Source organism: Felis catus, chromosome E3 (genome assembly GCF_018350175.1).
Source record: "Felis catus isolate Fca126 chromosome E3, F.catus_Fca126_mat1.0, whole genome shotgun sequence".
NCBI classification, from domain to species: domain Eukaryota; kingdom Metazoa; phylum Chordata; class Mammalia; order Carnivora; family Felidae; genus Felis; species Felis catus.
The window spans coordinates 7,813,616-7,829,292 of NC_058383.1; the positions used below are offsets into that span (position 1 = coordinate 7,813,616).

General features: G+C 53.4%; 1 protein-coding gene across 1 annotated transcript in view; it reads left to right on the plus strand.

Moving 5' to 3' along the window:
- ZAN (zonadhesin) overlaps nucleotides 1-15,677 on the plus strand; it is a 38,610-nt gene that overhangs the window by 22,640 nt on the left and 293 nt on the right. Inside the window, 19 exon segments of the mRNA XM_045048294.1 lie at nucleotides 168-344; nucleotides 1,360-1,568; nucleotides 1,816-1,960; nucleotides 2,380-2,627; nucleotides 2,724-2,888; nucleotides 3,422-3,546; nucleotides 3,887-4,182; nucleotides 9,145-9,359; nucleotides 9,786-9,936; nucleotides 10,318-10,346; nucleotides 10,348-10,560; nucleotides 10,998-11,127; nucleotides 11,316-11,490; nucleotides 11,787-11,960; nucleotides 12,266-12,405; nucleotides 12,862-13,061; nucleotides 13,157-13,295; nucleotides 13,866-14,006; nucleotides 15,549-15,654. Coding sequence (XP_044904229.1) covers nucleotides 168-344; nucleotides 1,360-1,568; nucleotides 1,816-1,960; nucleotides 2,380-2,627; nucleotides 2,724-2,888; nucleotides 3,422-3,546; nucleotides 3,887-4,182; nucleotides 9,145-9,359; nucleotides 9,786-9,936; nucleotides 10,318-10,346; nucleotides 10,348-10,560; nucleotides 10,998-11,127; nucleotides 11,316-11,490; nucleotides 11,787-11,960; nucleotides 12,266-12,405; nucleotides 12,862-13,061; nucleotides 13,157-13,295; nucleotides 13,866-14,006; nucleotides 15,549-15,654 — 3,178 coding nt within the window.

A 15,677-nucleotide genomic window follows, 5' to 3' on the forward strand; every position in this document is an offset into this window, starting at 1 on the left:
TCGGGAGCTCTGATGGACCTTTTTTCTTTGCATCTCAGACAGCACTTTCTCAATAGTGACGGGTTTTGATTGAAATGGATGTTGAATGCACTGCGGGGCAGCCGCGTGGTTCTTTCCCCTTCCAGGCTGACTCTCTGCCCTCACACCTACATTGTTTCATCTTCCAGGACCCTTCTCTCAGTGCCACGGGGTGGCGCCTCCCCAGTCCAGCTTCGCCAGCTGTGTGTATGGCCAGTGTGGGACCAAGGGGGACACCCTGACCCTGTGCCGCTCCCTGCAGGCCTGTGCATCCCTGTGTGCCCATGCCGGCCGGGCCCCTTCCTGGCGGAATGGCGCCTTCTGCCGCGAGTGACCCGACCACCTGCTCCCGAAGCAGCCCGGAGGAGGCTGCCAGAACCCCTGTCTCTCTTCCTGTCCTTAAAGTCTGCTCCTCTGCTCTTCTGTCACAGCCCGGCCCTCAGCCCCATGTGGAACCCCCATCCCGTCCCAGCCTTCCAGTCTCTCCGAACCCAACCCCCACCCTCAACTTGTCTCCCCACTCTGGGAGCCTCCTCCATCTGACTCTCTCTTCACCAAGACGGTTTACCCTCATTTGGTTACTGCCTCCTTCCCCTCTGACCTGGGCCAGCTCTGTTCCCTTTCTTCCTTCCTCTCTTTTCAGGGAACTCTTTTTTTTTTTTTTTTTTAATTGTGGTAAAATATACATAACATAAAATTTCCCATCTTAATGACTTAAAACTTTTTTTAATGTTTATTCATTTTTTAATAAAATTTTTTAAAAATTTATTTTTGAGGGGCGCCTGGGTGGTTTGGTCGGTTAAGCGTCCGACTTCAGCTCAGGTCATGATCTCACAGTTCGTGAGTTCGAGCCCCGCGTCGGGCTCTGTGCTGACAGCTTGGAGCCTGTTTCGGATTCTGTGTCTCCCTCTCTCTCTGCCCCTCCCCTGTTCATGCTCTGTCTCTCTCTGTCTCAAAAATAAACGTTAAAAAACAAATTTTTTTTTAAATTTATTTTTGAGAGAAAGACAGAGAGACAGAACGTGAGGAGAGGGGCAGAGAGAGAGGGAGACACAGAATCTGAAGCAGGCTCCAGGCTCCGAGCTGTCAGCACAGAGCCCAACACGGGGCTCAAACTCACGAACCCTGAGATCATGACCCAATCCGAAGTCAGACTGTTAACCGACTGAGCCACGCAGGTGCCCCCAGAATGTCTTTTTAAAGACTGAGTAATATTCCACTGTATGGATAGATCTCATTGTGTTCATCCACTCATCTGATGAACATTCTCTGGGAGCTCTCGATGCCCCGAGCTCAGGGTGCTGGAAATCACTGCCCTTCCTGACACTGGTTTCTTCTTCGCTCTGAAGTGCCCGTCCAGCAGCAGCTACAGCCCCTGTGCCAACCCCTGCCCAGCCACCTGCCTCAGCCTGACGGCCCCCAGAGACTGCCCAGCAGCACTGCCCTGTACGGAGGGCTGTGAGTGCCAGAAAGGTCACATCCTGAGTGGAACCTCCTGTGTGCCCCTCAGCCAGTGCGGCTGCGTCGACCAGGAGGGCTACTACCACCCGGTGAGAGGCCGGACCGCAGCGCCACATGTTTGGGGAGCAGGAGGCCTCAGAGCCTGTGAAGGGGTAAGGCGGCGGGGCCAGTGCTAGGGGCTGAGCAGCAAGCCCAGAAGCCCGAAGGCTGAGAAAGTCTGGGGATGGAGGCAAGCAGCCAAGGGGAGCGAGCCGGAGGGGGCGCCCGGGGTAGAGGGTTCGGTCCAACTCTGGCTTCCAAACCTCCATGGGCTCTGCTGACGCCCACATCCCACAGGTCGGGGAGAGATGGTACGCGGACCACACCTGTTCCAGGCTCTGCACCTGCTCCACTCGCAACGCCATCTCCTGCCAGCAGGCCGCCTGCAAGCCTGGCCAGATGTGCTGGCCCCTGGATGGGCTGCTACGCTGCCGGGCTTCAGGTAGAAGGCCCTTGAGCACACAGGAGGACCCCGGTGTCATTGAGACTGCTGTCCCCAACTCCTCCTCACCCTCTCCCATCATCTGTAGCTCTTGGGCTCCTATGTCCGGGGTCCCAAAGAACTTCTGACTGGGAATGATGACCCTTGTGCCTTTGGAAAGGGCTCCTCGTGTTCACTCATGGCTGTCCCGGCCGTGAACTTAGATGGGACATTGTGAGTCCCATTATGATGCCACATTCTCTGGCAGAATAGCGCCCCTTCCACCCCCAAGCCTCATCCTAGCCTGGCCACCGAGCCTTTATTTCTCTTCTCCCCTCCCTGTGGGGCCTCCTTCACCTTCAGCTCTCCTCACAGATGGGGAGAGCACTTGTTCTCGGAGAGGCTGGACCACTCCTCAGCAACCCGTCTCTCTCTGCCAGGTATGGGAGTGTGCCGTACCTCAAACCACTCTCAGTACCTGAGCTTCGATGGCACTTACCACACCATCAGGGACACCTGCACTGGTATCCTGGTGAAAGTGTGCCACCCCACCATGGACCTGCCTTTCTTCAAGATCAGCGTCAAGTATGGGAAGAAGAGAGGCCAGTCCGCTGTTTCCTACCTCCACCAGGTCAACGTTGACTTCTTTAATACCCTCATTACCTTGATAAAGGACCACCGTGTGCTGGTGAGCTGCGTGGTGTGGGGGGGAAGGGAGGAGGCCAGCTCTGGGGAGGGGGCTCAGGTCCCTCTTCCCACTCACCTGCCCTGCCCTCCTCTGTAGATCAACGGCACACAGGTCACCTTTCCCTTCGCCACCGAGATCCGAGGGCTCAGAATCAGTATTGTTGGCAACAACACCATACTCTATTTTAACACCGGGGTCCAGGTCAAGTTTGATGGCAAAGATTTCTTTGAGGTCCAGCTCCCTGCAGCCTATTACCAAAAGGTGGGGGAATCCCCTGGCTCTTCTCTAGGGGAGTCTGTCTCAAGAGGGCCAAGCCCTCTCTAGACCCAACTGGTCACTCCCCAGAATGGAGGAGGGCTGGGAGTGCGCCTGTTTCTTAGGAGTGGAAATGCGGGCCCATGCCATATGAAAAAGTCTCCATTTTCTTCTTTCTTTCTTTCTTTCTTTCTTTCTTTCTTTCTTTCTTTCTTTCTTTCTTTCTTTCTTTCTTTCTTTCTTCCTTCCTTCCTTCCTTCCTTCCTTCCTTCCTTCCTTCCTTTCCTTCTTTCCTTCTTTCTGAGAAAGAAGGAAAGAAAGCAAGTGAGAGCGGGAGGGGGGGTGGGGGCAGAGAGAGGGGCAGACAGAGGATCTGAAGCGGGCTCTGCCCTGGCAGCAGTGAGCCCAATGCGGGGCTCGAACCCACAAACCATGAGATCGTGACCTGAGCCAAAGTTGGACGCTTAACTGAGCCATCCAGGCACCCAAAAAAAGCCTCTTTTGCTTCCCTGGTGCCCAGAACCCTTTTGCCCACCCAGGTCTGTGGCTTGTGCGGAAACTTCAATGGTGAGGAAGAGGATGAGCTCATGATGCCCAATGACGAATTAGCCCAGAATGACGCTGAATTTGTGGAGAGTTGGCAAGATAAGGAGTCTCACCCAAAGTAATTGTCCCCAAAGCCTCTAACCTTTCATAGGAACAGGAGTTGGGATCCCGGACTGTGTAGCGTGCCAGGGATAGGAAGACTGGAGTGTGCCTGTATGTGTGCAACTTGACGGGGGATGGCTTCTGGGTCCCCAGAACCTATCTGGGGACACATGAGCCTTCCTTTCTTCGCTTCAGAGTGTGGGCAGGGACTGAGGCTTCCGGAAGGTAGCCAGAGCTTGGACCAGCTTCCCGGTGAAGACAAGACAAGGGGGTCTTCTGAGTCACTTGGGAGGGCCAAGTCATTTTCATAGGTGGGGCAGTGGCTGTCCCTGTAATGACCCTTTTCTCCTCTGCAGTTGCCAAAAAGAGAGCCAGGAGACCCAAGCAATACAGCTGGAGAATCTAAATCTAGGCTGCAGGAGAGATGACCTAGTGAGAGCCCAGAAACAATGCCGGGCGGCCTTTCAGACTCCGGCCTGGACTGAGTGTGCCACCTACGTGTTCCTCAAGCCCTTCCTGCTCAAGTGCATCCACAACCTCTGTCAGTTTGGAGGCCTACGCCATGCCCTCTGTGGATCTCTGGAAAACTTCGCAGCCGCCTGCCGGGCCCGGGGGCTCCAGCCCCCAATCTGGAGAAACAGCAGTTTCTGCCGTGAGTGTCCCCTACGGTCACCCCGGAGCACTCCCACACCTCCTTTCCATCTGCATGTCCCTTAAAGCTCCCTGTCTTCCTTCTGGGCCGTGCCCGACCTGCATCTGACCTCGTTGTTCAGCTGTGGCTCCTTTGCGACAAGGCCTCAGCCAATGCCCCTATGACGGGGACAGCACACACGGACCTTGCTTTTCCACACCCCTCCTTTCCTTTATCCACACCGCTCCCTGAACCTGGAAAGTTCCAGGTTTTAACACCGGGGTCCAGGTCAAGTTTGACGGCAAAGATTCTTCTCGCCTCCTGGCAGACTCCTAGGCATCCTTCTGTAGTTCTTAACATTATTTTCTTCAAATCAGAATTCACATACCATAATAGTCACCACTTTAAAAATACAATTTGTTGTTTTCTAGGACATTTACAAGCTCTGCAACCATCATTACCATATAATTCCAGAACCTTTTAAACTTTAAGACAGTGGTTAGTGTGTTTTTAGGATGTGACGCATTCACACGGTTCAGGAACTTTTAATGTATTAAAAGATTGCCTGGGGCGTCTGGGTAGCTCAGCCAGAAGTGCGTGCGGCTCTTGATGTCAGGTCATGAGTTCAAGCCCCATGTTCGGGGTGTGGAAATTACTGAAAGAATAAAAAAAAAAAAAAAAAAGATGGCCAGTGAAGAGTCTCCTTCCCCCCTGACCCCGGGTCACAGCCTGACCTTATCAGCATCTGAGTATTTTTCCAAAGATCTTTTACTTATGCCCATAGAAACAAATGCAAATTAATTTTCCTTATTTTTTAAATTTTTATTTGTTTTAAAAATAGCATACAAGATCCAGTAGATTGCATTTTATTTTTTTTAACTTTATTTTTTATTTTTTAAAATTTACATCCAAGTTAGTTAGCATATAGTGAAGCAATGATTTCAGGAGTAGATTCCTTAGTGCCCCTTCCCCATTTAGCCCATCTCCCCTCCCACAACCCCTCCAGCAACCCTCAGTTTGTTCTCCATTTTTATGAGTCTCTTCTGTTTTGTCCCCCTCCCTGTTTTTATATTATTTTTGTTTCCCTTCCCTTATGTTCATCTGTTTTGTCTCTTAAAGTCCTCATATGAGTGAAGTCATATGATTTTTGTCTTTCTCTGACTGACTGATTTCACTTAGCATAATACCCTCCAGTTCCATCTGCATAGTTGCAAATGGCAAGATTCTTTTTGATTGCCGAGTAATACTCCATTGTATATATAGACCACATTTTTCTCTTTTTTTTTTTAACGTTTATTCATTTTTGAGACAGAGAGAGACAGAACATGAACGGGGGAGGGGCAGAGAGAGAGGGAGACACAGAATCGGAAGCAGGCTCCAGGCTCTGAGCCATCAGCCCAGAGCCCGACGCGGGGCTCGAACTCACGGACTGCGAGATCATGATCTGAGCTGAATTCAGTCGCCCAACCTACTGAGCCACCCAGGTGCCCCTAGACCACATTTTCTTTATGCATTCATCCATTGATGGACATTTGGGCTCTTTCCATATTTTGGCTATTGTTGATAGTGCTGCTATAAACATGGGGGTGCATGTGTCCCTTCGAAACAGCCGGTAGATTGCATTTTATCTTTCTTGCTTGATAATCTAGCTTGGAGATCCTTTCACATCAGATCTGCTAAGGAGTGCCCTCATTCTCTTTTGCAGCTCTGTGATATCCCATGATTACATCATAATTCATTTGTCATAATTTTTATTTGTTTATTTGTTCAGAGAGCATTGCGCAAGTTGGGGAGAGGGGCAGAGGGAGAGAGAGAACCTTTTTATTTATTTATTAAAAAAATTTTTTTTATATTTTTATTTATTTTTGAGACAGAGAGAGACAGAGCATGAGCAGGGGAGGGGCAGAGAGAGAAGGAAACACAGAATCTGAAGCAGGCTCCAGGCTCTGTGCTGTCAGCACTGAGCCCAACGTGGGGCTCAAACTCACAGACTGTGAGATCATGACTTGAAGTCGGACACTTAACTCATTGAGCCACCCAGGCGCCCCAGGAGAGAGAGAATCTTAAGTAGACTCCTCACTGCTCAATCCCACGACCCTGGGATCATGACCTGAGCCGAAATCAAGAGTCAGACTCTCAAATGACTGAGCCAGCCAGGAGCCTCTGTCATAATTTTTTAAATGCTTATTTATTTTTGAAAGAGAGAGAGGGAGGGAGAGAGAGAGAGAGAGAGAGAACATGAGTGGGGGAAGGACAGAGAGAGAGGGAGGGAGAGAATCCCAAGTAGGCTCCACACCGTCAGTGCAGAGCCCGCCATGGGGCTCAAACCCATGAACTGTGAGATCATGACTTGAGCCGGAGTCAAGAGCGGGACGCCTAACCGACTGAGCACCACCCCCCGCCCCAGGCGCCCTGTGTCATATATTTTTTTTAAGATTTTATTTTCAAGTCATCTCTACACCCAATGTGGGGCTCGAACTCAAAACCCTGAGATCAAGAGTTGCCTGCTCCACAGACAGAGCCCGCCAGGCGCCCCTTGTTTGTCCCACTTTACTTAACTAGTCTCCTGTTGGCAGACTTTCTAGTTGTCTCCAATTGTTACTGCAGACAGCGCTGCAGTTACGATTTTGTATGTACGCGTCTGTCCGTAGGATAAACTGCTGGAGGTGGGATGCTGGATGAAGGACTGTGTGCATTCGTTCTTCTGAGGAATGCTGTCAGTTGGCTTTCCACAGTGGGTGAGGAGTTTACGTTCCTACCAGCAACATGGGAGAGTGCCCGATTCCCCACAGGCTCGCCAACACAGAGCATTGTCACACTTTCGGGCCTTTGCCAATCTGATATGTGAAAAATACAAAGAGTCTTAATTTGCATTTTTCCTATGAGTGAGGTTATGCATTCTTCCACGTGTTTGGGAGTTGTTTGAATTTCCTCTGCTGAGAACTCTGTCTTCATATCCCTTCACCATTTTTTTTCCACTGGCTCGTTGGCTTTTATCAAACTATCTTATGGAGGTCCTTTATCTATCACAGAGAGTAAGTAGCCCTTTATTAGTGCTATGAGTTACAAACATTTTTCCAGTTTTTTTTTCTTTGACTTTTTTTGTCAGGCAAATAAAAGAGATACATGTATGTGGGGTAGCATATGGTAGTCTTTGTTCTGTGGCTGCTGCATTTGGAGCCATAGTTACAAATGCCTTACAGCTCCAGAGTTAAAAAAGAATTTGCTCATGGACGCCTGGGTGGCTCAGTCAGTTAAGCGACTGACTTTGGCTCAGGTCATGATCCCAAAGTTTTTGTGGGTTCGAGCCTCCCATCGGGCTCTGTGCTGATCATGGGAGCTTGATAGGGATTCTCCCTCTCTGTCCCTCTTCCCCTCCCCTGCTTATGCTCTCCTTCTCTCTCTCAAAACAAATAAACAAACTTAAAAAAATTCATTAAAAAAAAGAAAGAATTTGCTCATGTTTTGCTTCAGCATTTAAAGTTTATTTATTTTGAGAGAGAGAGGGAAAGTGCAAGCAGGGAAGGGACGGAGAGAGGGAGAGACAGAATCGCAATCAGGCTCCACACTGTCGGTCACACTGTTCGACCCGGGGCTCGAACCCACGAACCATAAGATCATGACCTGAGTCAGGAGTGGGACGTTCAACTGACCGAACCACCCGGGTGCCCCTGCTTCAGCATTTTTATGATTTCTTTCTATTTTTTTAAATAAGCTCTACACCCAATGTAGGGCTACCGACCAAGCCAGCCCAATGGTTTCTTTTTTTATATTACATGTTTGATCCACAGGAATTTTTATTCTGGTACACAGTACGAGATGTGAATCACATTTGTTTTTATTTTTTCCCCTAGCATCTTAAATGACCTGTCTCTTTTTCCCACTGCCTGAGATGCCATGATTTATTCTATACTAAATTCCTCTATGTATCTGGTCCCTATGGGGTCTTCTTTGTCCTTTCCCTGCTGTGTCTTCACTTACTAGTAACCCAGTGTTGTGATCATTGAGAGTTTAAATTGTGTTTTAATTTCTGGTAGGGACATTCACTACTCACTGCTCTTTCTTTTCTTTCATTTTTTTAAGTTTTCTTGGCTTTGGGGCGCCTGGGTGGCGCAGTCGGTTAAGCGTCCGACTTCAGCCAGGTCATGATCTCGCGGTCCGGGAGTTCGAGCCCCGCGTCGGGCTCTGGGCTGATGGCTCAGAGCCTGGAGCCTGTTTCCGGTTCTGTGTCTCCCTCTCTCTCTGCCCCTCCCCCGTTCATGCTCTGTCTCTCTCTGTCCCCAAAATAAATAAACATTGAAAAAAAAATTAAAAAAAAAAAGTTTTCTTGGCTTTTCTGGTTTGTTCATAGCTTCCTCTCCACTTTAATACCTTCTTGCCCTATTAAAAAAAAACAAAACAGGGGTGCCTGGGTGGCTCAGTTGGTTAAGCGTCTGACTCTTGGTTTCAGCTCATGTCACGATCTCAGTTTCCTGCATTCCCTGTGTGGGGCTCTGCGCTGACAGCACGGAACCTGCTTGGGATTCTCTCTCTCTCTCCCTCTCTCTCTCTGCCCCTCCCTCATCCAGGCTGTCTCTGTCTCTCTCAGAATAAATAAATGGACTTAAGACAACAACAACAATGCAAAATCACGCTGGCGTGTTCTATTGGGGTCATGTGAAATGTATAAATTAACTTAGGGACAACTGACTCCTTTATGTTGTAGATTCTTGCTATCCGTGAACATTTCCATTTGATCACGGGTACTTTGCTTAAAGGGCTCCATTTCTCTCCTGCAACAGAGCGAACACCTCCCTGCTCCTGTTGCACACGCACACTTGTCACACACTTACTGACCACACACATCAAAGTCGCTGGGCTGCTGGCTGACCTCTGTCTCCCACACTGAATTGGTGGAAGGGCCGTTTTTACTCCTTTTTTTCCTTGGGGCCTGGCACAGAGCCCACGCTCAATAAATGTTTACCCCCCCTCCCCCTCCCCCAGCTCTGGAATGCCCCATCCACACCCAGTATTCGTCCTGCGTTCCCTCCTGCTTACCTTCCTGCGTGGACCCATCAGGCCAGTGCAGTGACACCCAAGTCCCCACCATCTGCAAGGAGGGCTGCATTTGTCAGTCCAGCTTCATGCTCAGTGGGAAAGAGTGTGTACCCAGGAGTCAGTGTGGCGGCTGCACAGACGACTATGGCAGCTCCTTCCCTGTGAGTGGGGACAGGAAGTAGTGGTGGGGACAACCCCTGGAAGCTGGCATTTTCTCCTTTCCTGGGTCTCTTTGAGCCTGGGGACAGAGCAGGGTGGTATCCAGCCAGGGCTGGGCTGGGGGGGTGCGGTGGGCATGGTTTGGGTTTTGGATCTGAGGAATCCAAACAGCCGGGATGGGGCGTGGCCTTGGTTTGAATCCTATGGGTACCACTCATGAGTCAGAGGACCTCTGTGACCTCAGCGTCCTCATCTGGAAGATGGGTCCAGTAGTACTTCCTGAACAACGTATGTAAGACACCAAGCACGATGCCTCTAGGAGGCGGTACCATAACTGCCTCTGGCCTGGGCCAAGTAAGCCATTCAGACTGTGGGCCTAGGCTGGCCCTTCCCTCCTCACGCCCTGGTTCTTCCCGTGGCTTCTCTAGGAGGGTAAGACCTGGATCACCATTCGCTGCACCAGAAGGTGTGCCTGCACTTTGGGAACCGTTCACTGCCAGCAGTTCAGCTGCCCCTCTGGCTCCCATTGTGAGCCCCAATCTGACGGCACGGGCACCTGTGACGTTAACAGTAAGAGGGGCAACTGGGGAGGTGGAGCAAGAGGTGAGGCCAGAAGGGGCTCAGGCTGGGAAAGTCTGGAGAGGGAAGGGGGCCCAGCACGGGCAGGGGGTGGGCCTGCGGCCTCATTTGGGCTCTCACCTGCTCCGTGGCCTAGCCGTGGCCGCCCCTGGGATTTGCACTATTTGCACTATTAAGTGCAAACAGAGGGGACGGGACCGAGAGATCTCTCAGGTTTTGTAATGGGGGCTGGGAAAGGAAGAAGGTTGAAGGTCAAGCATCTAGGGAGCTGGGGGCTCGGAGGGAGGGTGACCAGAGACATCAGGGCCTTAGAAGGATTCTGAGCGTTGTTCTATCCGGGAAGGGTCCCTTCTGAGTGTCTGTCCTTCTTGGCGGCATCAGAGCAATGCTCAGTTTACGGGGACCCCCAATTACCGTACATTTGATGGCCTCAGCTACCTCTTCCGGGGCCGCATGACTTACACTCTGATAAAGACGGTGGACACACTCCCCACTGGGGTGGCGCCTCTGATCGTCGAGGGGCGCAACAAAGTGTATTTGCCCTGGAGCCCTGTCTACCTGCACGAAATCATCGTGGTGATCTATGGCTACACAGTCCAGCTCCGGGCTCATCTGGAGCTCGTGGTAAGAGCCAGGCCGGGCCCGGTGGGTGTCGGGAGGCGGCCTGGGCCTTGGGAGGCCACCGAAAACAGGCGAAGCCAGGGCTCCGTGTTCTCTGGGAAGTTCTGGCCTGGGCTGCCTGGTTATGGAAGTCGGAATCAGTGCCACACTCCCCTCATGGGATGAGGCAGAGGAGGGCAGTGGGACTGAGCCAGTGGTCGGAGACAGATAGGGAGAAAGGGAAGGAGAGAACGTGCGGCGTGAAGGTGGAGCCAGGCTGAAGTAGGACCGGGGGCGTCCGCTCTGCCAAGGAAGAGAGACGCGGGGGAGCAAACCCTACCGGGGTGTCTCCTTCCATGGAATGACGGCACGGAGATGCCGAGCAGTGCAGAGAGGCAGAGGAGAGGCAGCGGAGGGTCGGGTTGACTCCGGACCACGTGGCTCCCGTCTGTCTTCTCCAGGTCAACAACCAGAAGGTGGACATCCCTTACCAGCCCGATGACCGTCTGCGGGTTAACCTGCGAGGCCATCGCCTGTTTCTGATCACTGACTTCGAGATGCTTGTCAGCTTCGACGGAGGCAAAAATGCAGGTACCTGAGAGCGGGGATGGGAGAGCAGGATGGACGTTTCCGGGAGGGGGCCAGGAAAACCACGTGGTCCCCAGGCCATGGTGAGGAGGCCCCTGCCCTGGGAGTGGGCCCTGAGCACCTCGGGAGGAGCCTGGAGGGGCAGAGAGGAGGTGGGGAGCCCTGCTTTCGAACACCCCTTCCTCCCGCAGTGATCACGCTGCCCAACAAGTACAAGGGGCTCGTGCGTGGCCTGTGCGGTAACTTTGACGGGAACAAGAGGAATGACTTCGTGCTGCCCAATGGCACCATCACCCAAGACCTCATCGGCTTTGGCAACAGTTGGGAGATACACAGGATCAGTGGCGGCCTCGCCTGCTTCGCAAGGTGAGAGGGCTGGGCTTCTGAGTGGCCGCAAGGTGACCGGCCCTGGGGGGTGAGCATCAGCCCGGTATCTGTCCACACCCCACTCACCCCGTATCCTCAGCAGAGGAGGACGCCTGAGGCCGAGAGCCCAGACACACTTGCCTGATCTCGTTCTGTCCCTGCCTCTCAGACCGACTGTGGGCACACCGGCCCTACGGATCCCAGGCTGTGCCCATGCCTCCCCACTCTTCCTCCCCAGTTCCAGAGTTCACCATCCTCATGGGCCTCACCTGGCACCCCCTGGGTCTCTGCCCCAGGGCCATACCGGAGGAGGAAGAGGAGGAAGGGGAGGAGTCAGGCTCCGACACTTCGAAATGCACCCCGGAGCAGCTGGCGCTCATCAACAGCACCCAGGCGTGTAGGGTGCTGGTGGACCCCCAGGGCCCCTTTGCTGCCTGTCACCAGACTGTGGCCCCCGAGCCCTTCCAGGAGTGAGTTGAGGGCCCAGACCACATGGGAGTGGCCTTTGTCCGGGTCCTGCTGCCGGTTCTGTGATCCGAGCTTTGTTTGGCTCTTCTTTCTCTTTGTGGCTTCAGTTCCTTGTGATACGCACCCCCTCCCCCCCCCCCCACACACACACACTCACACACACACACACACTCACACACACACACACACACACACACACACACACACTGCCTAATATCTTTCTGCTGGGGCTTCCGGGTCCTCCTCTGAAGGGCTGGGTCTCTGCCTCCCCGTCTCTGACAGCCCCCAACTGTCCTGCTACCCCCAGGCACTGTGTGTTTGATCTGTGTACCGCCCGGACCCCCAAAGAGCAGGAGGAACTTCGCTGCCAGGTCCTCAGCGGCTACGCCATCATCTGCCAGGAGGCGGGAGCCACCCCGGCTGGCTGGCGGGACCTCACCGGCTGTGGTGAGGCCCTGACCTTCCCCAGCAGCTGGTCCCCCGACCTTCTTGGCCACTTCTGCCCCCTGCTCGGCTCTGAGCCCCCACTCTTGCTCCTCTTGGGTTGCCCGCCCCGCTTCCCCTATCCGTCCCTGGACTCACCACATCCGAGTCCTCCCGACCCAGCCTCCCTCTCTGCCCCACCCAGGAGGCTGCACCCCACCCACCCGTGTCAGCCCATCCCACTCCTTCTCGCTCCTTCTCGCCTCCGCCCAGCTTTGCTCCTCCACTTCCTTAGCACGCTTTAATGTCACAGGCAGAAGGACACGCAGAGCCGGCCCACTCTTCTGGCTTCCCGGCCTTTACCAAGCTCTGGGTTCTGTTGGATGACCTTGTTCCCCCCTCCAGCTTCCGGCCCCACGTTCCCCGTATCTGTGGGGTCAGCCGAGCCTGGCCACCACCTCACTATGACTTTCCCGTCAGCCTTGGCGTGTCCGGCCAACACCGTCTATCAGAGCTGTATGACACCCTGCCCAGCCTCCTGTGCCAACCTGGCAGCCCCTAGGGACTGCAAGGGACCCTGTGTGGAAGGCTGTGCCAGCCTCCCAGGCTACATCTACAGTGGTGCCCGGAGCCTCCCCGTGGCCCACTGTGGCTGCACCAGCAACGGCATCTACTACCAGGTCCGGGCTGGGAGTGGAGGGCCCTGTGGGGGCAGGAGAGCCCGACGAGGGGGGAAAACCAGACCTTCTCCTCCCGGCCCTTCTCCCCTCTGCAGCGGGGTGACAGCTATGTGACCGAGGATTGCTCTCGGCGCTGCACCTGCGCCAGCTCGGGGGTGCTGCTGTGTGAGCCCCTCCGCTGTCGTGCCGGGGAGATCTGCACCCTGGGGAACCTCACTCGTGGCCGCTTCCGAGGTGAGCCTAGACCTCCCCTTGGCTTCAAGCTGCCCCCTTGTGGGGGGGGGGAGGGAAGAGCGGGACGGAGGATCGTCCCTCTCAGTCTTCGACGTCAGGAGGCTGGCCGTCATCCCACTCTCTCCTTTTTTGGGAGGGGCAGAGAGAAAGAATCTGTGTGCAGTGAGTGCCTGCCATCTGCCAGGCACTGTGCTGGGGCCTTGTCCCGGCATTAGCTTTCCGTGATCTTCAGTCCTTACCCCACATCCCCACTATAGGTAAAGAAAGTGGAGTTCAGAGAGGGTGAGCACTTTCTCCAGAGCCCAGGGCTAGTGAGTGTAGAGCCCAGTTTGAAAGGCAGGCTGGTGTATATGTTAACTAACTTGGATTTAAATAAAAATAATTTAAAAAAATGTTAAAACTCAAGGGGGAAAAAAAAAGCAGGCAAGCAACAAGCCAGGCTGGCGGACCCCTGCCCAGCCTCTTCCAGCCTCTGTTTCCCTCTCTGGGGTCCCAGCCCCAGGCCCCTCTCCCTGGCTGTGGGTGTCCTCTTAGAACCACCCCCCCCAATCACCCCGCTTGTCCTCACAGAAAGCCCATGTCTACGGAACCCCTGTCAAAATGATGGACGGTGCCAGGAGCAGGGAACCCACTTTACCTGTGAGTGTGAACTCGGTTACGGGGGGCACCTCTGCACAGAGCCCCAGGATGTGCCACCCCCTGGAAAACCAGGTGAGAACTTCATCCCAGACCCTGTATCCTCACAGCCCCTTCCCCACCACCAATTGCTACAGCATTATTCCATGTACATAATGTGAACATATAATGCAGACCTATTACAGAGCTATGACGGGTAATAGATTCTTAATGTAACACACATTATAGAAAACATAATAAGATAATATGCTCCCTAGAGATGAGCAGAGCAAGGAGTTTCAAAGAATCCGAGTCCCTGTGCCCATCCCCTACCGACATACAGTAGCCCCCCACTAATCTGTGGGGTGTACTTTCCAAGACCCCCATCCAAACCCAGGTGGATGCCCAAAACCACAGACAGCCCCGGACCCCATCTGGTTTTTCCTGTACGTGCAGACGTATGATGAAGTTTTGTTTATCAGTTAGGCGCAATAAGAGATTAACAACAACCGAATAGAACCAGAGCAATTATTATAATAAAAGTCATGTGAATGTGGTCTGTCTCTCAAACCGATTGTACTGTCCTCCCCTTCTTGTGATGATGGGAGAGAAGATGACGAGGGAGGTGCGTGATGTAGGCGTTGTGATGTAGTGTCAGGCTGTTGACCTTCTGATGCTACTGGACCATCTGCTTCTGGACTGCGGGTGACTGTGGGTGACCAAGTGTGGAAAGCGAAACCCCAGATTACGAGGGGGGACCCGCTGTCCTCTGGGATCTTCTCTCGGAACCCCGGTCCCTTCTCTGGTCTCCTTGCCTCACTCCTGCTCTTCCTGTCCTGTCTCGGATCCGTCTGAGCCTCTCCAGTACCTTTGACCCTTTCTCCCCATCCAAAACTCGGAATTCCCTTGAGCCTCTGAGCCTGTGGTTCTCCGACTTTATCCCACCTCTCACCCAGGGTGGGGTGGGTGGGGGTGGCTTTTTCTACGTGTTCATTTCAGGACTCCCCCCCTACTCCCAGCAGCCCAGAGATTTGGATTCAGTAGGTCTGGAGGGGGCCCAGAAATCTGCATTTTTAATAAGCTTCCGGGTGACTAGTAGAAGTGATTCCGGGGGCACCTGGGTGACTCAGTCGGTTGAGCGTCCAACTTTGGCTCAGGTCATGATCTCACAGTTCATGGATTCGAGCCCCGCGTCGGCCTCTGTGCTGACAGCTCGGAGCCCGGAGCCTGCTTCGGATTCTGTGTCTCTCTGCCCCTCTCTGCCTCTCTCCCCCACTTGCACTCTATCTCTCTCTCTGTCTGAAAAATAAATAAATATTAACAAAACATTTTAGAAGTGATTCTAGGGCTGCTCGTTGAGAAGCACTGGCCACAATGATACCCTGGACTCTAGGGGACCAGCTGGACAAACACCCCCCTTAACAAGGCTGATGGGAGTTGAGTGTCCAGAAACACAAGGGGACCCTGGGTGTGTGGTGCCGAGGCCTTGGAGTAAAAGCCTTCTGGAGGGAGAACTAGTCACATCCAGGGACTCAGGGGTTACAGTCCTTTCCGGTGGCAACTTAGGATGGAAGGGGAGTGTCTCCTCCCCCACGCCTTCCTATCCCATGTGCCTCCGTTCTGTCCCCCGCACCCCAGAAGCATCCAGCTTTGTGGCCATCCTGTTGGGGATGCTCGTGCCTGTGGCGGTCATAGTGCCGGCAGTGACCTGGGAATGTGTTTCCAGGAAGAGGAGGAGGAGGAGGTGAGTTCTGGGAAAGGGGATGA